Source organism: Myotis myotis, unplaced genomic scaffold, assembly GCF_014108235.1.
Source record: "Myotis myotis isolate mMyoMyo1 unplaced genomic scaffold, mMyoMyo1.p scaffold_m19_p_16, whole genome shotgun sequence".
Lineage (NCBI taxonomy): Eukaryota > Metazoa > Chordata > Mammalia > Chiroptera > Vespertilionidae > Myotis > Myotis myotis.
This window is the reverse complement of record NW_023416320.1, coordinates 275983-297500: the sequence shown is the minus strand read 5'-3', so window position 1 is coordinate 297500 and position 21518 is coordinate 275983. Positions and strand designations below refer to the sequence as shown.

General features: G+C 68.7%; 1 protein-coding gene across 2 annotated transcripts in view; it reads left to right on the top strand.

Moving 5' to 3' along the window:
• Positions 1-8532: 8532 nt before the first annotated feature.
• ADGRB1 (adhesion G protein-coupled receptor B1) overlaps positions 8533-21518 on the top strand; it is a 59876-nt gene continuing 46890 nt past the window's right edge. For both annotated transcript variants that reach the window (XM_036337856.1, XM_036337855.1), the window contains exons 1-2: positions 8533-8942; positions 18588-19544. In XM_036337856.1, the coding sequence (XP_036193749.1) occupies positions 18800-19544 (745 nt within the window). In that variant the 5' untranslated portion in view covers positions 8533-8942; positions 18588-18799. The remainder of the gene's footprint in view (positions 8943-18587; positions 19545-21518) is intronic.

Genomic DNA, 21518 nt, shown 5'->3' with positions numbered 1-21518 from the left:
CACCATCACCACCACCACCATCACCACCACCACCACCACTACCACCATCACTATCACCACCACCTCCACCACCAGCACCACCACCACCAGCACCATCACCACCACCACCATCACCATCACCACCTCTACCACCACCTTCCCCCCTTGGGCTCTGGGCAGAGGCTGGTGCTGAAGACCCACACCTCCCAGGCAGGCAGCTGAGAAAAGCCGGCGAGGGTCTGCAGGACCCAGATCCGTGCCGGGTTACTTGGTATTGTCAAGCCGCCCTTTCCCCGCCTTTAAGGAGGAAATTAGGCTCCCTGACCTCCTGCTTTTCAATGTCATTTGGAGAGTAAATAATTTTAAATATCTGGCTTTGTTATGTAAATTGTAGAGCGCTGAGCAAATGTTATGCATCAGTATCGCTGTGTAAAGTCCGTTCCCAGCGTCCCCCTGCTCGCGTCCCAGCAACCATACCTTTGCCAGGTCTGGGGAGGCTGCAGTTCCAGGAAGCAACCACGGGAGCTGGAAGATTGATGCCACCTGTGACTGGAATGCAAATAATATGCAAATGACATGCAGATTCCCTCTGCTCCTTTGGGAGACCCCAGCCTGTGCTGGGCTGCCCTGCCATACCTGGGGTTCAGAGCAGGCAGGCGGCGAAGGGACAGGGTGGTGGGGGTCAGAGGAGGAAGGAAAAGGCGCGGGAGCGTCAGCCCTCGACTCAGCGGTCTCGCCACGTCTCTGTTGCACAAAATGTCAACATGTCTTTATAGAGGCGCGCGCGTCCCTTCATTGTCTTGAATGTCAGCATCTGTTCCCATCACTCCTCCCTCCCTCCCTCCCTCCCTCCCTCTCTCGTGGGCGCCCTTGTGGCCCTGGGTTCTCCATCCACCAATGGCACTTGGGCTTTAGGGAGAGAGGTGACCCCCACAGTCCCCACCCGCCCTTGCTTCCGGGAAAGACAGGAGTCCTGCCTGAAGGTGACACGGTCCAAAGGGAGCGGGTGTCCCAGACCGAAGGCAGCAGACAGGGCTTCCCAGAACAGGACGCACCCGCTCGGGCAGGAGGCAGGAGGTGAGGCAGGTGGCACCTCGGGGCTGGGTCGTCCGGCCCGTGCTCCTGCCCCTCCTCGGGCAGAGGACGCCTCCTGCAGGTGGGCGGGGGCAGTGGCCGAGTGTGGGGCTCGTCCACAGAGAGATGGGTTCGAGGGCCCTCGCATGCTGCCCGGGGGCCGTCGCCCGCTCTGTCCCCTCTGGGGCAGGGTTTGGTGTGTGTGCCCCAGGCCCAGGCCCAGGCCCACTCTGGTGCCCTCCTGCTCCGGCTGGTACAGGAACAAAGAGGTCACCGCTGGCCCACCTCACCCAGCAGGGGGCGAGCTCCAGGCAGGCTGGGGGCTTCCAGGGTCTGGCCTTGAGCCCCCTCACTGGAACCCATCCTGCAGGTGCCACAGCTCCTGTAGGGGCACCCCCTGTGGGGGCATCGCAGCTTCAGCACGCTGAGGGGCCCATGGGGCGTGCAGGACAGGCTGATGGGAAGTGACGGCCACCAGATGCAGGGACGGCAGGGCCAGCCCCACTCTCCCCAAGGGGGTATCTCAGACCTCAGGCAGTGAGGGTGCCTGGGCCACCCCCAGAATGTCACCTGCCTGTGGGCCCCAGGGCCGGAGACCTCCCTCTGAGAAACCGGGGCTGGAGGTGGTGTAGCCACTGCCCTCTGCATGTCTGTGTCTGTCTGGCCACCCCTCCCCAGGCTGGGCCGTGCCCAGATCAGGCCCTCGGCCCAGTGCAAGCTGGGGACAGAGAGGACCTGGGTGTGGCGGGCCCACGGGAGACCAGGCAGCGTCCGGGGTCCCTGCGGGCCCCCGTGCCTCTGTGGGCTGGCCACGCCGAGCACAGGAGGGCTGGGACTGGGACACACCCGCCGTAGTGGCGGCCTGGCAGGGCACTGGGTGAGGGCAGGAGCACCTGAGAGGCCAGGGTCCCATGGAGCCGCCTGGGGAGCGTGGGGGAAGCAGTGGGCCGGCGGCCGCCTCCAGGCTCTGCTCTGCCGCTGCCTGATTCCTCTGATAGTCCGTATTGATTTTCCCCGGCTGTTTATTAAATGCTTAATCTCCCACCACTGAGAGCGCCCAGGGCCGCGGGCATCCTGCTAAGCCCAGAGGGAGGGCCTGGCGGGGACGCTGGGGCAGCCTCTGCCTCGGGAACCAGGGCAGTGGGGGTGGGGGACTGGCCTAGTGTGAGCAGGGTGCCAGGCCCCATAGAGGGGCTAATGGGAACTGGTCAACGGATGTCCATCCTCAGGGTCTGATGAGGGTGTGACGAGGGTCAGGGCTCAGTCAGTGACCAGGGATGGGGATCAGTCTGTGACCAGGGTCAGGGCTCAGTCGGTTACCAGGGATGGGGCTCAGTCAGTGACCAGGGTCAGGGCTCAGTGACCAGGGTCAGGGCTCAGTGACCAAGGTCAGGGCTCAGTCAGTGACCAGGGATGGGGATCAGTATGTGACCAGGGTCAGGGCTCAGTCGTGTGACCAGAGCCGCTCCTCTGGATGCTGTGGGCACTGGAAACGGTACTTGGACGTGTCCACTGCAGCTCCTGGCCCCGGGCAGGTTCTCTACCCACATCAGGGCCCCTCCCTCTGCCCTGTGGATCTCGAAGACGCCCGCCCCGTGGAGGCCAGCCCGGAACTCCGGCCGCCCTGGTCAGGGGAGAGGCTTTGGGTTCACCCTGCCCTGCCCTGGCCTCAGGCGAGTCACCTCCCTCTCTGAGCTGTGTGCCCAGCTCCCTCCCGCTGGCACCGCACCCTCGACCTCTGGTAGCTGCCCCAAGGAGACCACGTCCAGCTGAGTCTGCGGGGCCTGGAAGGCCCAGAGGTTCCCCGCCCGGAGCCGCCGCGCCTCTCCCCGACCTCCATTCCCTCGCCCGGCCCCCAGGGGTGTCAGGAAACCCGCCGCTGACGCCTGGTTCTCACCCCTGAGTTGTGAGAAGAGCAGACAGAATAGTCTGAAACTGCCCCAACCTCCGCTCCCGCGTGGGCAGGCCGCTGGGTTACATAACTCCGGCCTGTGCTCCCGCCGGGCCAGGAGGGAGCCCGGGCGAAGGCCCGCCGCGCCCACGAACCCACGCACCCGCCCACGCACTCGCCCACGCACGCAGGCACGTGCGTGGGTCTCCGCAGGCCCTGGTCCGTGGGGCTGGGCGGGGCCTGTGAGAGGCGTGTCTCCCTGCCTCCCAGACTTTCCAGGGGCCTCAACTCTACAAAGCACTTGGCCCTGAGTCCCCTCTTCCTCCCGCAGCCTGTCCGGTGTCCCCCAAGTGACCCCCGCAATCGTGAGGTGAGGCATCGCCCCAAGACCAGGGAAGGTAAGAGGCTGGGCTGAGGGTGCCGGTGACGTGCCCGGGACGCAGGAAGGACCATGCTTGCCAACAGGGAGGTGGGAGGGAGGGCTTCCTGTCTGTCCCTCCGAGCCTGTGGGCACCGGAGGGGGTCCTCTTCCCCACACAGCCCTCCTCTCCCCCTGCGTCCATTTCCACCGGCTGGGGACTGAGGGCCGAGGGAGGGAGGGAGGGGTGCCGAGGGCAGAGCCAGCACAGGAAGGGCCTCGCTCCGCTGGGCGCTGTGAGTCCTGCCTGGAGGCTGAGTGCGGCAGGCCCCATCACAGTTAGTTTTCCTGCTGGTGAGTCAGCTGCCCCCTCTGCCTCCGGTTGCGGAGTTCACTGAGTGGTGGCAGGGACCCTGCTGTCCCTCCGCCCCAGCCCCACGCTGGAGGCCCGGGAAGGGTCGCGGATGCCGAGGACCCTCACTCCACGTCGGGGCCAGGGCCCGGGAGTCAGGACCAGCCGGCTCCCTACAGAATCTCAGAGAGCCCCCCTCCCTCCCTTCTCCCCTGAGGAGACAGTCCCATGGAAAACGGTTGGAAATGGAATTGAGAGGTCCGCTTCCTGCTGCTTCACCTGGGGCTCCCCCACCCTGGGTTCCTCTGTTTCCCTTCCCTTAGGAGGCCTTGGAGTCTACACAGCCTTGGGACTAAGAGCTGGATTCATAAAACTGCCATGGGGTCAGGGCTCAGCGTGTGCCCAGGGTCAGGGTTCAGAGTGTGACCAGGGTCAGGGCTGAGTGTGGCCAGGGTCAGGGCTCAGAGTGTGCCCAGGGTCAGGGTTCAGAGTGTGACCAGGGTCAGGGCTGAGTGTGGCCAGGGTCAGGGCTCAGAGTGTGCCCAGGGTCAGGGTTCAGAGTGTGACCAGGGTCAGGGCTGAGTGTGGCCAGGGTCAGGGCTCAGAGTGTGACCAGGGTCAGGGCTCAGAGTGTGACCAGGGTCAGGGTTCAGAGTGTGACCAGGGTCAGGGCTCAGAGTGTGACCAGGGTCAGGGTTCAGAGTGTGGCCAGGGTCAGGGCTCAGTGTGTGACCAGGGTCAGGGCTCAGCGTGTGCCCAGGGTCAGGGCTCAGCGTGTGCCCAGGGTCAGGGCTCAGAGTGTGCCCAGGGTCAGGGCTCAGAGTGTGCCCAGGGTCAGGGTTCAGAGTGTGACCAGGGTCAGGGCTCAGAGTGTGACCAGGGTCAGGGCTCAGAGTGTGACCAGGGTCAGGGCTGAGTGTGGCCAGGGTCAGGGCTCAGAGTGTGACCAGGGTCAGGGCTCAGAGTGTGACCAGGGTCAGGGTTCAGAGTGTGGCCAGGGTCAGGGCTGAGTGTGGCCAGGGTCAGGGCTCAGAGTGTGACCAGGGTCAGGGCTCAGAGTGTGACCAGGGTCAGGGCTGAGTGTGGCCAGGGTCAGGGCTCAGAGTGTGACCAGGGTCAGGGCTGAGTGTGACCAGGGTCAGGGCTCAGAGTGTGACCAGGGTCAGGGCTCAGAGTGTGGCCAGGGTCAGGGCTCAGAGTGTGACCAGGGTCAGGGCTCAGAGTGTGACCAGGGTCAGGGTTCAGAGTGTGACCAGGGTCAGGGCTCAGAGTGTGACCAGGGTCAGGGTTCAGAGTGTGGCCAGGGTCAGGGCTCAGTGTGTGACCAGGGTCAGGGCTCAGAGTGTGACCAGGGTCAGGGTTCAGAGTGTGGCCAGGGTCAGGGTTCAGAGTGTGACCAGGGTCAGGGTTCAGAGTGTGGCCAGGGTCAGGGTTCAGAGTGTGACCAGGGTCAGGGTTCAGAGTGTGGCCAGGGTCAGGGTTCAGAGTGTGGCCAGGGTCAGGGTTCAGAGTGTGACCAGGGTCAGGGCTCAGAATGTGACCAGGGTCAGGGCTCAGAATGTGACCAGGGTCAGGGCTCAGAGTGTGACCAGGGTCAGGGCTCAGTGTGTGACCAGGGTCAGGGCTCAGAGTGTGACCAGGGTCAGGGTTCAGAGTGTGGCCAGGGTCAGGGTTCAGAGTGTGACCAGGGTCAGGGTTCAGAGTGTGGCCAGGGTCAGGGTTCAGAGTGTGACCAGGGTCAGGGTTCAGAGTGTGGCCAGGGTCAGGGTTCAGAGTGTGGCCAGGGTCAGGGTTCAGAGTGTGACCAGGGTCAGGGCTCAGAATGTGACCAGGGTCAGGGCTCAGAATGTGACCAGGGTCAGGGCTCAGAGTGTGACCAGGGTCAGGGCTCAGAGTGTGACCAGGGTCAGGGCTCAGAGTGTGCCCAGGGTCAGGGTTCAGAGTGTGACCAGGGTCAGGGCTGAGTGTGCCCAGGGTCAGGGCTGAGTGTGACCAGGGTCAGGGCTCAGAGTGTGACCAGGATCAGGGATTAATGGGTTCAAAGTCAGTTAGAGGTCACAGCTGAGTTGATGACTGTGGTCAGAGATTGGCTTATGGCCATGCACAGGCCTTCAAGGTGACCAGGGTCCCGCTCCTCTGGGCTGAGTGAGGAGGTCCTAGGAGCTGATGTCCAGCGGGGGCCCATCAGCCTTCGTGCCCGTGGCGAGTGGGCCCTGGGTGTCCTGCAGCCGTGGCCAGGCCCCCGTGTGTGGGAGATGGCTCAGTGAGAAAGGTCAGTGGTCGGATCAGTGTCAGGGGGCAGGCGGGGGTTGGTGGTGGATGTGAATTGGTAGGAAATCTCAGGGGAAATGGCCCTTGGTTCAGGGTTCGAGGTTCCTGGCAGGTCTGGGCTGCGAGAAACCCCGAACCCTCTCCGCGGAGACCCTCCTGTCCCTGTAGGGGCACCACGGCTGAAGCAGGTGCGGGTGACCCTCATGGTCCGGGCATGCCACCGGGAGCTGGGCGTGGGGTCACCGACAGAATCCCTCCATCTGATCAGGGGCCCGCGGACCCTTCTCCTTCCCTCCGGAGGGGCCTGGGGGCAGGGGTCCTCTCTGCCCCTCCTGGAGAGGGTTCTGGACCAGGAACTGGGGCGAGGGGACAATTTTCTTTAAAGAGGCAAGTCGGGGAGCAAAGCCAGGTGGCCCCGATCAGGGAGGAGGAAGGCGTGGCCCTGCGGGGAAGCTCCCTGTGCGGGGGACACCACCGGGCCCCGGCGGCCTGTTCGCCTGTTCGGGGAGCCCTAGCCTTGCCCGCGGGCAGAGGAGCCAGGGCTGGCTGCTGCCTCCCCCAGAGCGGAGAGGAATCCTGACTCAGAGCTGCCCGCACCCTCGCAGCTGCTCGCGGCCTAATGTCAGAGGCCCCCTGGTGGCCACGAGCGGCTAGTGCAGCGAGGACACCAGGCCTCTAGGGCAGCTGCAGTGAGGATGGGGCCCAAGAAGGCGGAGGGGCACCCCTGTGGGCCTCAGAGGCCCCCCCCAGACTTGGAGGGAACAGCCCTTTTCCTGGGGGGAGGGGAGAAGGAAGGCTGCCCAGGGGTTGGGCTGGGAAGGGGCCCTCGCCTGTCCCCCGACTGCCTCACAGTCTGGGCCTCCATGTCCCTTCTGACCAGCCCCCGGGGCACCCCTAGAGGCACAGCACACGCTGGCCTGCGGGAGGGACTGGTTTGGACGGAGCTCCACGCGCTGAGATGAGCCATGGGCCTGGGCGCTGGGGTGACTAGAGTTGCCCGCCCCCTGCCCACCCCCGAGGGGGCTGGTGACGGGTGGGGGTGCTGACAGTGGCGGGGGGGTGTGATGTGATGGTGGTGGAGCCCTGCTTGGGGGTCATGGGGATGGTCACGGGGAGAGGGGTGAGGATGGGTACGGCATCCAGCGGAGGAAGGGCACGGGGACTGTGAACTACTGTTTGCAGTGGCCGCGAGGAGGCCCTGAGGGAGCGATGCTGGGCCAGAGGTGGGGCCGGGGCAGGGGCTTGGTGGGCGCAGAGGGGACGTGTGTCCAGCAGTGGACATGCAGGCAGCACACGAGGATCTGACACCCAGCGTGGACCACACGTTATGAAGGAAGCGTGGGGCTGGGCGGGACGCATCCTGGCAGAGAAGACCGTGAAGTAACTTCCCCGAAGCCATCCCTCCAAGACCCGGGGTTCGCCCCAGAGGGGCCCCCAGGAGAAGAGGGGCTGTGGGTGCTTCAGGGTGGGGTGCAGCAGCGAACGGGGCCATCCCCTCAGCTGATGAAAGTCAACTCCAAACACGGGACTGGGTGTCCCCACTGTCACCGAGCTGGAGGGTGGGAATGGGGAGGGGACGGCTGGGCCGGCCGCACAGGGCGAGTGGTAGGTGACGCCTCCCTGTCAAGCCCACCTCCTTGTGGCTCTTCGGTCAAACTCTTCCCTCAGCTTCTCTCAGGAGCCCCTCCCCCACCGGGGGCGAGACTGGCCAGACCCCACCGGGCAGCTCACGTGGCCCTTCCCAGCCCCACCGACCCTGACCGCTCAGGTAGGCTCTGCGGCCTGGGCCTCTGACTCGCCTGCCCATCACCCACCCACCTTCACCCCACTCATCCACCTGTCCATGCTCCATCCTTCCAACCGCACACTCATATGCCATCCATCCATCTCTGTACCCACCCATGCTGTCCATCCCCCGCCCCCCCCATGCAGCACCCCCCCCCCATCTCTCCAGGCCTCTGTCCATCACGGACCCTTCCTCCTGCAGCCTCCTCCCTCCACACCCACTTGCCTCGCCCTCCTCCAACCCTCCCCCCTCCCGTGCACCTGTATTGCTTAAGCACAACCCCCTGTAACTTCCCTCCATTCATCTGCTGTTGGTCCATCCACCCGCCCATCCCTCAGTCAGTCCGTCCATCCATCCATCCATCCATCCATCCATCATCCTGCCAGCCTTGGCTCCCGGAAGAGGCAGAGAGCAGAGCCCCAACTCCTGGCTTCCCTGCTGCCCGGGCAGGCTCTCCTAGGAGCCCGCGTGTGTGCATTTTATCGGCCCCCCCACCCCGTTATCCCGCTCCCCTCCCCCCCCGCCCCCCGCCCCCTCCCCTCTAACGTGTGATCTGGAAGCTCTGGAAGCCCTGATGTAATCCGTAATGCGGTCCCCGGCTCCCGATTAGGGATCCAGTTTCAGGGAGCGAGAGATTGGGGAGCGCGCAGCCGGTGGGGGAGCGGCTGGCCTCTCTCCTCCTCCTTCTCGCGGTCCTCGGCCTCCTCCTCCTCCTGCCCGCGCCGCCCCGCCCCCGGCTCCGTTCCCCCCGCCCCCCAGGAAGGGGAAAAAAGGCGAGAAGAGCGGGGCAGGCGAGAGGAGCGGAGCGGCGCGGCGCGGCAGCGGCGACCGGAGAGGGAGCGGCGGGCGCAGGCGGCAGCAGCGGGAGCGGCGTTGGCGGCGGCCCCGGCGGAGCGAACGCGGAACCGGAGAGCGGGGAGCCCAGGCGGCCGTGCGCGTCCTGGCCGGGCCCGGGCCCGCGCGCCCCGCATCGCCCGCAGTCCGGGCATCCAGACCGCCCCGGCGTCCGAGGGGCTCCGGCAGGCGGGGGGAGGGGAGGGGGCCTGCGCGCGCGCTCGGGGGCGCTCCGGGGAGCGTCCGGCTAGGCCCGGAGCCGGCCGGGGGCGGCGGCGGCAGGAGCACCCCCTCCGTTTGGGCGCCCGGCTCGGCCGCTGGCGACAAGGGGCGCTCCCGAGGATTTGCGAGTCTCCGGATCAAGTCTTCGCCAGCGGGGCCGCCGCTGCCGGGGAAGGTAAGGGAGGCTCGGGCTGGGGGCTGGGGCTGGGGGCGCGGCGCGGAGGGGCGCAGCGCGGGTGGGGGACCGGGGGAGGGGCGGGCGCCCGGACTTCCTAACTTCGCCGTTTGGGGCTTCTAAGCTGCGAGGTTTGTGTGGAGAGCTCGGAGTTGGCACCCCCGCCTCCCACCCCCAGCCCCCAGCCTCCTCCGGCGGCAGCGGCGGAATCTGGCAGGTCTCCGAGCGCCCGCGCCGGGCAGGCTGAGGAGGGGGCGCCCTGGGCGTGGGAGCGGCCCCGGAGCTGCTCGTCGCCCCCAGCCGTACGCACAAGCCTGGCCGGGCTGGGAGGCCGGGCTGGGAGGCGCCCCCTCTGCCACCAGGGCCGGCTGGGGAGGCTCCTGTGCCCCCACAGACAGACGCCAGCAGCGCGGGTCTCCGAGGGCCCCCCTATGTGACCCCCACAGCCCCACATAGACCCGGGCAGGACGGGGAGAGACACCCAGTGTGTCCCCCTTCCCCTAATCACACCCAGAGCCCCTACGGACATTCGGGGGCCCAAGATGCCTTTCCCCCGCGCGGAGCCTGGGGGCGCGTACAGGAAGCCCGGGTCTCTCGCAGCCCTCGCCGCAGCCCCGGCGCTGGTGGTGACACCCCCCCCAAACAGCGCCCCCATCCCCAGCGCCCTGGCTGTTCCCTGGCGTCTTCTTTTCCATGAGGCCGGACAGGCCGTGCGGATAAGCCGCTTCGAACTTTGGGTCGGCCCTGCGCCCTCTCCGGGTGAACGGGGCGCCGGTGGGTCCCCATCCTCCGCGGGCAGAGCCGCCCGCCATCTGCGGCCAGGCGCTCACCGCTCGGAGCCGCCTCCCTGGAAGCTGGGGCTGAGTCCGGCCGGGCGCCCTCCCCCCCCCCCCCACCGGCCCCGACCCCCCGCAGGGCAGAGCGGTCTCGAGCGGCCTGGGAGGGGCGGCAGCGCCGCACGTCTTTCCTCGGAGGCTGCGGCTCCTGCCGGGTCACTTCCCGGGCGGCGCAGAGAGAGTGCCCCGCCGGCACCCAGACCGGGCGCCGGGCACCCACCCTTCTTCACTTTGACTTTGGGCTCCCGCGCTTCCCGGAGCGCAGGGACCAGGCTGGGACGCCCAGCCTAACGCACCGGCTCCCGCGCCCTTTCCCGGGGCGCACTCCCCACCGCCTCACGTTCCCGCGGGTTCCTTAGCGGCAACTCGGGGCGAGTTGCAAGGCGTGTAGGTGGGCTAGGGGCTCGCACCCCGCGCCGGGAGGAGCCGCTGGGCATGCGTGGTGGGGAGTCTGCGGGGAGGTCCCCGCTCGCCCCCCTCGGGACTCAGGGAGACCCTGGCGCCCTCCTCCACGGTCACCAACACTCGCCCCCTCGGAGCCAGAGCCTGCGAGGGGGACGGGCAGCGGCTGCGCGGGAGAGGCTAGGGGGCGGCCGCGAGCCTGGGGTCCCTTCGAGCACCTCCGAGGGGTGTGGGTCCGAGGAGGTGGCCGAGGCTATGTCTTCTGGAACCCTGACGCCCTCCCCTGTCTCTGTGATCCCGCAGCGGAGGGGCCGGCGAGGCAGGTGGAAGGAGGAGCCGCCCCCCCCCCGACCCCCGGCGGCAGCGAAACTCCGCCCGGACGCCCGGGTGCCGCGGGTCCGGCTCTGAGGACCCGAGCAAGGTCAAGCCGGCGAGAGAGGGGCGGGGGCTCCCGGGCGCGAGCCTGGGGAGCCTCAGGAGCGGGTGGGAGCCGTCCTCCGCGCCGCGCCCGCGCTGGGTCCCCGGAGGCGTTCATGGCGCGCGTTCGGGAATCCCGGAGCGCTCGGCGCCCTCCCTCCCCGCTCGCCCGCAGCTCTGGGGCGCTGCTGTCAGACTTGTTGCGCCTGGATCCGGGGGGCGGGTGCCGGCCCCGGAGCCCTGGAACCCAGCGGCGCGGCCGGCGGGAATGCGCCAAGGCGGCGCGGGCTCCGCGGGCGGCGCGGGGTGGGGCTCGGTGGGGAGTTCGCCGCCTCCGGTCCTGGGGAAGGCGGCGGGTCCCCTTCGTTCCTGCGCGGGGGCGGAAAGGCGGCGCGAGGCCCTGGGCGGCCTGCGGCACTGCCCGGACCGGCCGGGGAGGGGCGCAGCCAAGTTGCCGCCGGGCCCTCCCAGTCCCTTCCCTTGTCTGCAGGCTCCGGTCCCTCGCGGGCCTCGGCGGTCGCGGCTGTGAAATGGGGACACAGGCTGTGCTCTCGGAGCCCTTCTGGCCCAGGCCTGGTCCCGGGACCCAACGTGCTGGGCCCGCAATGTGCTGGGTCTGCGGCGTCCGGGCCGGCCCGGTCCCAAGCTGATCGGCGCGGAGGACAGGGGAGCAGGGCCGGGTGGGAGGCGGCCCGGGCAGCCTCTCGTGGCTCTCTGGTCCCTTGCCGGCCAGCGTGGCCGGGCCCCGCCTCCCCGAGCGGGTCCTGAGGCCGAGCCTGCCCCCTGGGGACGCCTCCCGCTGGGGCCGGGGCGGCCGGCTCGGGGCTGCGGTGGCGGACGGCAGAGGGCGGCGCGCTGCCTCCGACGCCCGGGAGAGGGCGCGCGCACCCACCGCCGCCCTGCCCGCCCCTTCCGTCTCCTCCGCTGCCGGCAGCGCCCGCCCCATCCCGGGCAGCCCCGGGTGGGTGGCTCGCCGGTCCCTCTGCCAGCCCGCCGAGGTCGTGCGCTTCCGGCTGTCACTCCCCTCTCCCCACACCCGCCTGGCCCCGTGCACCGTGCACAGGCGTGAGCGAGCGTGTGTGTCCATTGGGTGCGTATGTCCATGGGTGCCGCTCATGCACGTGCGTGTCCTGCGGGCATGTGTGCAGGCATGAAACGGCCACATGTGTGCGTGGTGCGGGGCAGGTCTCGTGTGTCCCCTGGATGGCAGTGTGCAGTGGGACCCGTGTTCCCTATGGCAGGCCTCTGTCGGGAAGCAGTGGCAGTGGGTCTCCAACCCCCGCCTGGAGGGCTCTGTTAACCTCTCACAGGCCCTCGGGACACCCCACCCAGCCACCCTGCCTCTGCCGTGCCCTGGGGCAGAGCCTGTTTTCTGGGTAAACACAGGGACCCGGGACCTGTGTGCACAGACCGCAGGCACACACATACTAAACACCTGTGCACACTGGCACCGGGGGTGCTCCTAGTACAAGGCTGAGGGCACAGTCTCCTGCCCCAGGGCTGGTAGGAATATGGGGACAGAGGCCCTGTGAGGGGCAGAGGGGTGGGGGCAGCTGTCTGCTGGAGTCCAGAGGCAGGGCTCCCCAGGAGGCTTCCCCAGAGGGTGGGCCAGTGGTGGTGAAGGTTCAGAAGGGTCTCCATTGAGAGAGGAGCCGTGCAAAGGGCCTGTGGCAGGTGAGCGTGCAGGTGCGAGGACCAGAGAGGAGGGTGACTGGCAGGACGGCGAGGGGGGCAGAGGAAGTAGGGCCAGGCCTGAGCGCCCTGTGGGCCTGGAGCTGTGTCCTGGGGGCCGAGGCCACAGGGGAGCCTTCAGCAGGGCTGGTGATTTAATGATGGACGTGCCAAGGAGATGGTGCTGGGAGGCAGCAGGGTCGAGGCAGGAAGAACGCACGGGGCGTGGTGCGGCCCCACCCACCCCTGCATGGTGTGCACACCTCATCCCACAACGGGATGGCCACCAGCCTGACACCTCCCCCCGGAGCGGGTGGCACATGAGCAGACAGCACACGCAGCCAAGAAAGGAAGTCACAGCCGAGGACCACTGCCTGGACCCTGGACCCTGCAGGCGTCCACACTGCGGGGACCTTGAGGCTGCCGGGCCGCCACTGCCCGTGACCGTTAGGGGAAAGGGAGGCCTGAGAGGGCAGGGCTTCCGAGGGAACTCTGACGCCCAGGCCTCCGCACCGTGCAGGGGGCAGGGACAGGGACCCCTCTCCCCAGGAGACACCGGGACCGAAGCTGGAGCGGGTCCCTCGTGCTTCCCCGTCCCCCACTTCTGGGCCCGCGGTCCTGCTCTGGGTCGAGGTGATCTTCCCGGCTCCACCCGGCCCAGAGCTGAGGGCTGCGCTGTGCTGACCCCTCGCCTCAGCGGTCCCCCCACCCCACCCCAGACAGCCCAGCGGCACCCCTGGGTGCTGAGGGAGGCCCAGCGTGGGGCCTGCTCCCCTGGGCACGGCACCGTGTGCTGCCTGCTCCTTGGCCCGTCGGTCCTGCTGCTGCCGGAGGCCCCGGGGCAGGGGGCCAGGCCATGGAAGGGCCTGTCTAGCCTCGTCCTGCACGTGCCAGCGTGAGGACATGAGGACCTGCCGGCTCCACCAGCCAGGCCTGCCCAGGAAGCCCCCCCCTGCCCCCCACTCAGCGCTTCCGCCCGGGGCAGCCCAGCCCGACTGCTCTTCCCATCTTGAGGCTGTGACCTTGGGCAGGTGACCTTGGATGGGCCCTCCTGCTGGGGCCTCAGATCCCAGTGTGGCGTGCAGTGTGGATGGGGGCGTGGCTCATAGGCCAACAGCTGGGTGGGCACCGCCCCCGCACCTCCGTCCCGGGGCACAGGCTCCTCACTCGGGGGACCAAGCCGGGCACCGTGAGAGGAGAGGACAGTGACGTGTGTCAGACCCAGGGTTCCAGGAGCCTCCCCTCCTCACGAGGGCCCCCACCTCTGCCCCGTTGGGGGGCCCCAGCCTATGGGATCTGTCACCGTCCTCACATGGGACTCCCTCCAGGAGAACATATCTGTGTGCAGGTGCATGTGTGTGCACATACGAGCATGGGTGCAGGTGCAGGTGTGTGCACATATGGGCATGGGTGTCGGTGCATGTATGGGCATGGGTGCAGGTGCATGTGTGCACGTGTGGGCATGCGTGTGCATGCTTGGGAGCGAGTGGGCACAGGGAGGGGAGGTCTGCAGGCTCAGGGGAGGCTTCCTCAGGCAGCCACCTTGCCGGGGGCCTGAAGGAGGATGCGGGGCAGCGGCAGCCCAAGAGGGACAAGATGTGTCACAGGCTCAAGGGCTCGAGTGTCTGGAGTGTCCTCACGGCCTGCAGCTGGCCGGGTGACAGCGTCCTGGGGGAGAGCAGGTGTGATGAGGCCCTTCAGAGCGCTGACCGCTGACCACAGGGCCAGGCGGCCTGGGCAGTGGGGGGGTGGCGAAGGGAGACAATCTGTCCCCCCAAGGTTACCTGGGCTGTCTGCCTCCTTATGGAATGGGGGGTGCCCCCTGGCCCTCTGGGGTGGGGAGCGGGGCAGGGTCTGTGGGGCCACCCCAGCAGGCGAAGGAGGCCTCCCATGGGCTGGGCTGGCAGGTGTGGTGGGCAAGTGTGGTTCTCGGGGGCCCGCCCGGGCACCCCTCCCAGCTCTGGGGGACGCCCCACAGGTCACTGGGGCCTGGTTGGCTCGGGCTGGGGTGGGGCAGACAGTGGCCATGTGGCGGGGGGTAGGTGGCCGGGCCCACCGGCTCTGCATTCACAAAGGGAGGCCTGCAGGCTCTCCTGTCCCGCCTCATGGGCCCCAGGCCCCAGGCCACTCAGATGGGATGTCCTGGGCCTGCCTCCGCCTCCCAGGTGACCAGGCTGCCTGACCTGCCCCAACCTGACCCGACACGACCCGCGGGGCACCTGTGAGGCCCATGGAGCACCTAGGGCAGGGAGGGCTGGGTGCCCCTGCGTGGCCCCCTGTTTGCTCTCCCAGCCCCGCCCACCATAGCCCCTGAGCTGGCCTCGGGCCTCGGGGCGCCTGCCCCTCCCCCAGGGCAGCCTCTTCCCAGGACACACAGGCGGGCACTGTTTGGAGGGCGGGCAGGACAACAGAGCGCCTTTTGTGGCTGGCGTCTGGGTGCCATTGGCAGCCAGGGTGGCTGGGGAGGGGACAAGGAGGCCGGGCCGGGGAGGACGGTCGAACAGGGTGGATGGGGTGAGACTGGAGCTGGAGGGGAGCGCCCAGCCCCCGTCCTTGTCGGCAGGGAAACCGAGGCACCAGGGCTTCTGACTGTGAGGCGGCAGGGGGCAGCCCTTTGCACACGTGGGGATACGCGGGGTCCGGTGGGAGGTGGGGACGGCCCCCCGTGGCTGGTGGTGACCCCGAGGGCCTTGATGTGGGCTCAGAACTCCTACCTCATGGCGAGGCCGTGAGATTGACGCGAGAGGGGGGGAGGGGGAGGGGGAGGGGGAGGGGCGGTCCCGAAAGATCTCCAACCTGGTGGCCGGCACTCAGTCAGCAGGAGCCACTGTCACCCTTTCCCCTTGATGCCAGTGCCAGCTCCTGGTCCCCACTCCACTGCCCTTGCCCTCCCCTCTTCTCTGTCGTCCTCTCGGTGTCTCTGCCCCCCCCTGCCCCCCGCCCGGCCACAGCTCCCTGCTCGGTGCTGCCCACCCTTCACCGGAGCCGCCCTGCAGGCTCCTGGGGGCCGTGCGGCAGGGCCGGGCAGAGGGCCGGGGGCAGCGCGGGCAGCTTGGCCCCTAGAAGGCGATGGCGAGGCGGATTCCCAGGGAGCTGGAGGGCTCGTGGGTCACTGTCCGGGGAGCCCAGCCATGCAGTGGCTGGTGAGGCTGCAGAGACCCCGGCTGGGAATGGGGAACCAGTCGCCGGACAAGGGGCCTGTGGTTTGGGGGAGGAGACAGCCTCCGTGTGGGAACTACAGGGAGGAGTGACCGGCGACACGGGGCCCAGGGCTGGGTCAGCACCTGCCAGCCTCCTCCAGCCCCTCCCCTGGGCCAGCAGGCTCGGGCGTTCTGGTCCAGGGGGGCCGGGCGCTGGGGGGCTGGGAGGGCTGGGAGCGGCCCCGGGAGCCCAGCACCGGGCTCCTGGTGTGCAGCCAGCCTTCCACTTGTCCGGCCTCCTGATGGGGTCCTCGGGCTCAGCCTGGCCCCTGGCTCCCCGGACAGCCCCTGGCCAGGGCCTGCCCAGCCCTGGCCTCCATCCCACCGCCCCACACATCCCCGCCCACATTGAGCTCAGCTCTCCCCCTGCCCTGTGACCTTGGGCAAGGGTGCTCCGCGCATGCACACAGAGATACATGTGCCTACACATGTATGTGCATACCCAGAGGCACATGCGTCACATATATGTGCTTGCACCTGTGCACACACGCCTGCTCCCTGCCTCCGTGAGGGCGCCCACCGTCCACTTGTCCACTTGTCCAGGCCGGAAGCCTGCTCCTCATGGCCACCTCCCTCACTGCCCTCCTGGCCTGACACACACACCCCCCCCCCCCCTGCTCTCCCTGCTCCCACCCCACTTGTCCCAGGCACTGCCCCTCCAGGTCGCCACTCAGGGTGCTAGCCCTGCCCCCTCTCAGATGGATCGCCAGGGCCAGGCTAGACTCCATGGCACCATCTCTCCGCCCACCTGGGCCTGCCCTGGAGGCAAGAAGGCTGGGAGGGGGCTGAGCCGCTGAGCAGGGCCTCGCTGGAGGGTACAGGGTGGAGGCTGTGGACAGAGGTGCCTGAGCCGCTGGAGAGGGCTGTGGGCGTGATGGGGGCAGGGAGGTGGGTCAGGGGCAGGTGGAGGGTACTGAGCGCCAGCAGGTGCAGGAGCCGCCGCACTGGCAGCCGGGCCTCCTGCCCAGCGCTGCCCTGTGACCAGCAGAGAGGCCGCGCCAGGCCAGGGGCTTGGGGCTCGGTGCTTGGACCCGCGGCCGGGCCAGACGCTGGCCGGCAGTCAGGGCGCAAAACCACTCAAGTCAGAGACGTCCTAGACGAGGCCGGGGCGCCGGGAAGTGACCTCAGCCCTGCACTCCCCTCCTGCCCTGGCTTCCTCCTGGTCCCCCGTGGGACCCCAGGGCTCCGAGGAACCCTGTGTGAGAACCCCATGAGTGGGCCCTTTAGGCTGTCTTGTGCCTGGGTGTCTGTTGAAGGTTCACTCCAGAGCCTTGGGCTGGGGCGTGCTCGGCCCAAAAGGGCTCAGGCTCTGCCCTGACCTGCCCCTTCCCCCCACTGACACCTCCCTCCTCCTCAGGGTCCAGGCCGGAGACGTCCTCCGTGTCTGTCCCACAGCCCCTGGCCCCCCCACTTCCATCACCCCAGCCCCACAGCCTCCCTCGCCGGCCCCCAGCCGCCTCCCCACTGCCAGGCGGGCGGCCTTTCTACGGGGCGGCCCTGCTTCCGACCTCCACTGCCGCCTGGTGCTTGCTGTGGGGGACGCGGGGGGGGGCCTCCAGGAGTGGGGTGAGCTGTGACCAGCAGGGCCGGCCGGGCGCTGAGGGCTGTGCTGGTGCCACTGGGCTGGGCGGGGTCCCTGGGCCCCTCTGGGGGGGTGGGGAGGGTCTGGGGGCCCAGCCTGGACTAGCGGTGGGCACTGCAGCCGGGCTGGCTGCTCTGCTGCGACAGCGTCAGAGGCTGTCCCTGAGTGGCCAGGAGACGGAGGGACCAGGGCTCCCCGGACTCGCCAGGGGGAGACGTGGGCAAGGCCCCTTCTGGGGACCTGAACCTCTGCCACTAAGGAGCCGCCCAGGGCCAGGCCGGCCACACTGTCCCCTGACCCTGGCCCCGCCTCCTCCCTGCTGGAGTCCCGGCCTGTCGCTACGTAACCCCCAGGTCCAGGGCTGACCCCCCTACTGAGAGGGAGGCTTCACCCCCATTTGACAGATGGGGAAACTGAGGCTGGGAGGGGCAGCCGGCGTCCGGCCTGTGCCAGTTCCCTGCTCCGTCCCCGAGGCCCACGCAGGAAGGACGCCAGGTGGGGACTGCAGAGCAGGGACTGACCTTGTGTCTCCGGCCAGCTGGGCCGGACGGGAGGCAGGGCCAGGCCCGTGGGCAGGCTGCCGGCCTGTGTGCTCAGCTGGCGGAGGCGCCGGCACCAGCAGGCCAGGCGGACTCTGGAGGGCGCTGCCTCCCTCCCTCCCTCCCTCCCTCCCTCCTTCCCTCTCTTGCCAGCTCTCCTGCTGCGTGGGACCCAGGGCCCAGCCTGGGCTTTGGGGACGGTGGGGAAACTGAGGCTCAGAGACAGAAGCAACCTGCCAGGGTCCCCATGGAGGCAGGTCGGGCTGGGCAGTGCCAACTCCTCCCTCGCACGCGCCCCGAGCGGCCTTCCTGTCTCGGGGGAGGAGCAGGAGCAGGAGCAGGTGCCATGCCAGTGGCACAAGGTTGGGGTCAGTCTGGGTCCAGGTGCAGGTTCTCCTGCCCCTTCGCTGTGACCTTGGGTGAGTCACCCTCTGACCTCAGCATCCCCATGAAAGGGGCTCACAGCACCGGCCTCACAAGGAGGGGTGAGGCCCGCCGGCTGGCTCAGGGGTTGAGCGCCAACCTAGGAGCCAGGAGGTCAGGGCACAGGCCCGGGTCGCGGGCTCCATCCCCAGTGTGGGGCACGCAGGAGGCAGCCGATCAATGGTTCTCTCATCATGGATGTTTCTCTCTCCCTCTCCCTTCCTCTCTGAAATCAATTAAACTATATTTTTTAAGAAAGGAGGGGAGGCGAGGGGTCGCTGCAGGCCAGCTGGACACAGGTGGCTCTAGGGGGCTCTGTGCTCCCAGCCCTCCCAGTGCGCCCTGTCGGGGTCTGGGCGGAGGAGGAGGTCTCCATCCCCGGGCTGGGCCCCTGGGCCTGCAGGTTGACACATGGTGGGTGGCAAGTGGACAGGTGGACAGGGCAGGTGCCTGGCAGCAGCACCAGGCCTGTGTCAGCTGCTCAAAGCTGTGGGGGGCACTGGCCCCTCCGTGCCCTCAGCCCCCGTCTCCCCAGGGGGGTCCCACCAACCCCCATCCTGCTCCTTCTCTTCCAGGTGCTGCCGGCGGCCACGGAGGGCACAGGGCTCTGGACGTGAGGCGCCACTGCAGCCCCCTGGGTCACCCACAGGCCCCTCCTCCTGCCCCCGGCCCCGGCCCCAGCCCCAGCCCCCAGCCCGGTCCGCTCACTGCCGGACCCTGGCATGTCCAGGCCTGGCCCGCGCCTGCCTGCCCAGCCCGCGGAACCCCAGCGGCCCCGCGAGCTAGGATGAGGGGCCAGGCCGCCCCGAGCCCGCGCTGGGTCCTCTGCCCACTGCTGCTGCTGCTGCTGCTGGGGCGCCAGGCGTGGGCCGCCATGGGGGCCGCCGCGGGGCCCGGGGCCGAGCCGTGCGCCACGCTGGTGCAGGGCAAGTTCTTCGGCTACTTCTCGGCGGCCGCCGTGTTCCCCGCCAACGCCTCGCGCTGCTCCTGGACCCTGCGCAACCCCGACCCGCGGCGCTACACGCTCTACGTGAAGGTGGCCAAGGCGCCCGCGCCCTGCCGTGGCCCCGGCCGCGTGCGCACCTACCAGTTCGACTCCTTCCTGGAGTCCACGCGCACCTACCTGGGCGTGGAGAGCTTCGACGAGGTGCTGCGGCTGTGCGACGCCTCGGCACCCCTGGCCTTCCTGCAGGCGGGCAAGCAGTTCCTGCAGATGCGGCGCGACGCGGCCCCCGGGCCCCCTGACGACGACTTCTCCGTGGAGTACCTGGTGGTGGGCAACCGCAGCCCCAGCCGGGCCGCCTGCCAGATGCTGTGCCGCTGGCTGGACGCCTGCCTGGCCGGCAGCCGCAGCTCGCACCCCTGTGGCATCATGCAGACCCCCTGCGCCTGCCTGGGCGGGGGCTCCGGGGACCCGGCCTCCGGCCCCGCGGGGCCCCACGGCGACGTCTGCGTGAGGGACGGAGCAGCCGGAGGCCCTGAGAACTGCCTGACTAGCCTGACCCAGGACCGGGGCCAGGATGGCGCCCCAGGTGAGTGAGGGGCCCGGGCAACTCGGGGAGGCGGCGGCAGAGCTCAGGAGTGAGCGAGGGAAGGAGGGAAGGACGGTGGGGTCGGTGTTTCCCTTTCTGGCCAGGAGGGCCCTTCTTTTTCAAACGCTGGACCATCTGGTGGCCGCAGGCTGCAGGCCGGCGGCCGGGTCTGCGGGGCCTCTGGGGACGCGCTGCGTGGAGTGTGGTCGGTCGGGAGGTGAGGCTTGGGGAGGAGCGTGCTGTGTGAATCGCGTCCACGCGGTCAGTTCCTGAGCGCCGAGAGGCGCCCCAGGCTCCGGGTCAGGCACGGGAAAGGTCCTGCCGATGTCAGGGTCTCTGGGACCAGGGGCAGGTCCAAGGTGCTGGAGAGCCCAGAGCGGCCCTGCAGGCCCAGGGAGGCAGAGGCTGGGCCCGGGCTGGTCAGCCCTGCAGAGGGCGGCCGCGGGGCCTGGGGGTGAGAGCCGGTGGAAGAGGTGCCGGTGGTGCTGGGAAGCTGGTGGGGCTGACAGGTGGCGGGGCAGGAGGTGGAGCCCCCCTTCAGGACACCCCGGGTTTCCTGGGAGTATCTTCAAGGCTGGGGCAGCGGCTGGGACGGGGAGGGCGGGAGGGCACAGCTCGTCTCAGACTATCGGGTCTGAGATGCCAGGCAAGCAGCTGAACACAGGTGCCGGGCATCCAGGGGCCAGGCCGGCTGGTGGTCCACGCTGGCGGTGAGCATTGTCCAGCGCTCTAGCCCCTCCTGAGCCACTGAGGCTGCTGCACTGCTTCTCAGAATAACGTCTTTAACGACATCAAATGCTGGTGGGGCCCGGCCGGCCTGGCTCAGTGGTTGAACATCAACCTACGAACCAGGAGGTCACAGTTCCATTCCCGGTCAGAGCACATGCCTGGGTTTCAGGCTCCATCCTCTCTGAAATCCTATATGATAAAAGGCTAATATGCAAATCGACTGAAGGGCAGAACAACCAGTTGCTATGACACACACTAACCACCAGGGGGCAGACGCTCGACGCAGGAGCTGCCCCTGGTGGTCAGTGCACTCCCACAGGAGGAGCACGGCTCAGCCACAAGCCAGGCTCACGGCTGGCGAGCGCAGCAGCCCGCCTCTGTGGCAGCGCTAAGGATGTCCCCTCAAGGGCTCCCGGACAGCAAAAGGGCACAGGCCGGGCTGAGGGACTCCCCCTGCCCCCCCCCCCCAGTGCATGAATGTCGTGCACCCAACCTCTAGTCAATTATAATAAAAAAGTGTGTGTGGTGCAAAGGCCCCCGTTATGCTGGCCCCCTCTGCTTAAGCCCCCGGATCCCGACTAGACGCCTCCCTGAGCTGTGAAGGTGGCTGGGGAGGAGTGGGGAGAATGGGAGAGGCAGGCCGAGCCCCCGGGGGGGGGGGGGTGTCCAGGACCCCAGCAGAAAATGCCCCATCCAATGGGGGGAACACGTCGGTGGCTTCATGCAGCTCCGGGCGGCGGGGTGGACGGCCGGGAGGGCTGGCCTTGGGCTGGGCAAGGCGGGGTGACTGTGGCCTTGGCTGGGACAGCTGCTGAGGAGCAGAGGCGCGGAGGGTGGCTAGTTCGGGGGGGGGGTGGTCAGCGTGCTGGGCCACTTCCCTGCGGCCACCTGCCCGAGCCTTGGTTTCTTCACCTGCAAAGTGGGGACTGCTCTGCGGGGTGCGCTGTCCCAGGGAGACAGGGCCCAGGGCCAGGCCCCCTGGGCACCCGATACGCAGGCGCTGGGCCCGGGGGCTGGTGGGCAGCGCCGTGCGGGGAAGTGCCTGGCGCTGCTCAGAGCCGCGCGGAGTCGGAGGAGAAGGTGGAGGCGGGCAGGCGTGAGGACCGGGGCGAAGCCTGTGTGCTGGGGGAGCCAGAGCTCCGCCCCTTGCTGGGCACCCACTCTGTGCCCTGAGGCAGGAGCTGGGGTGCAGTGGGGAAAGCCCTGGCTGGGGTTCACTTGTTCTCTCGAGAACAAAGTGGTTAC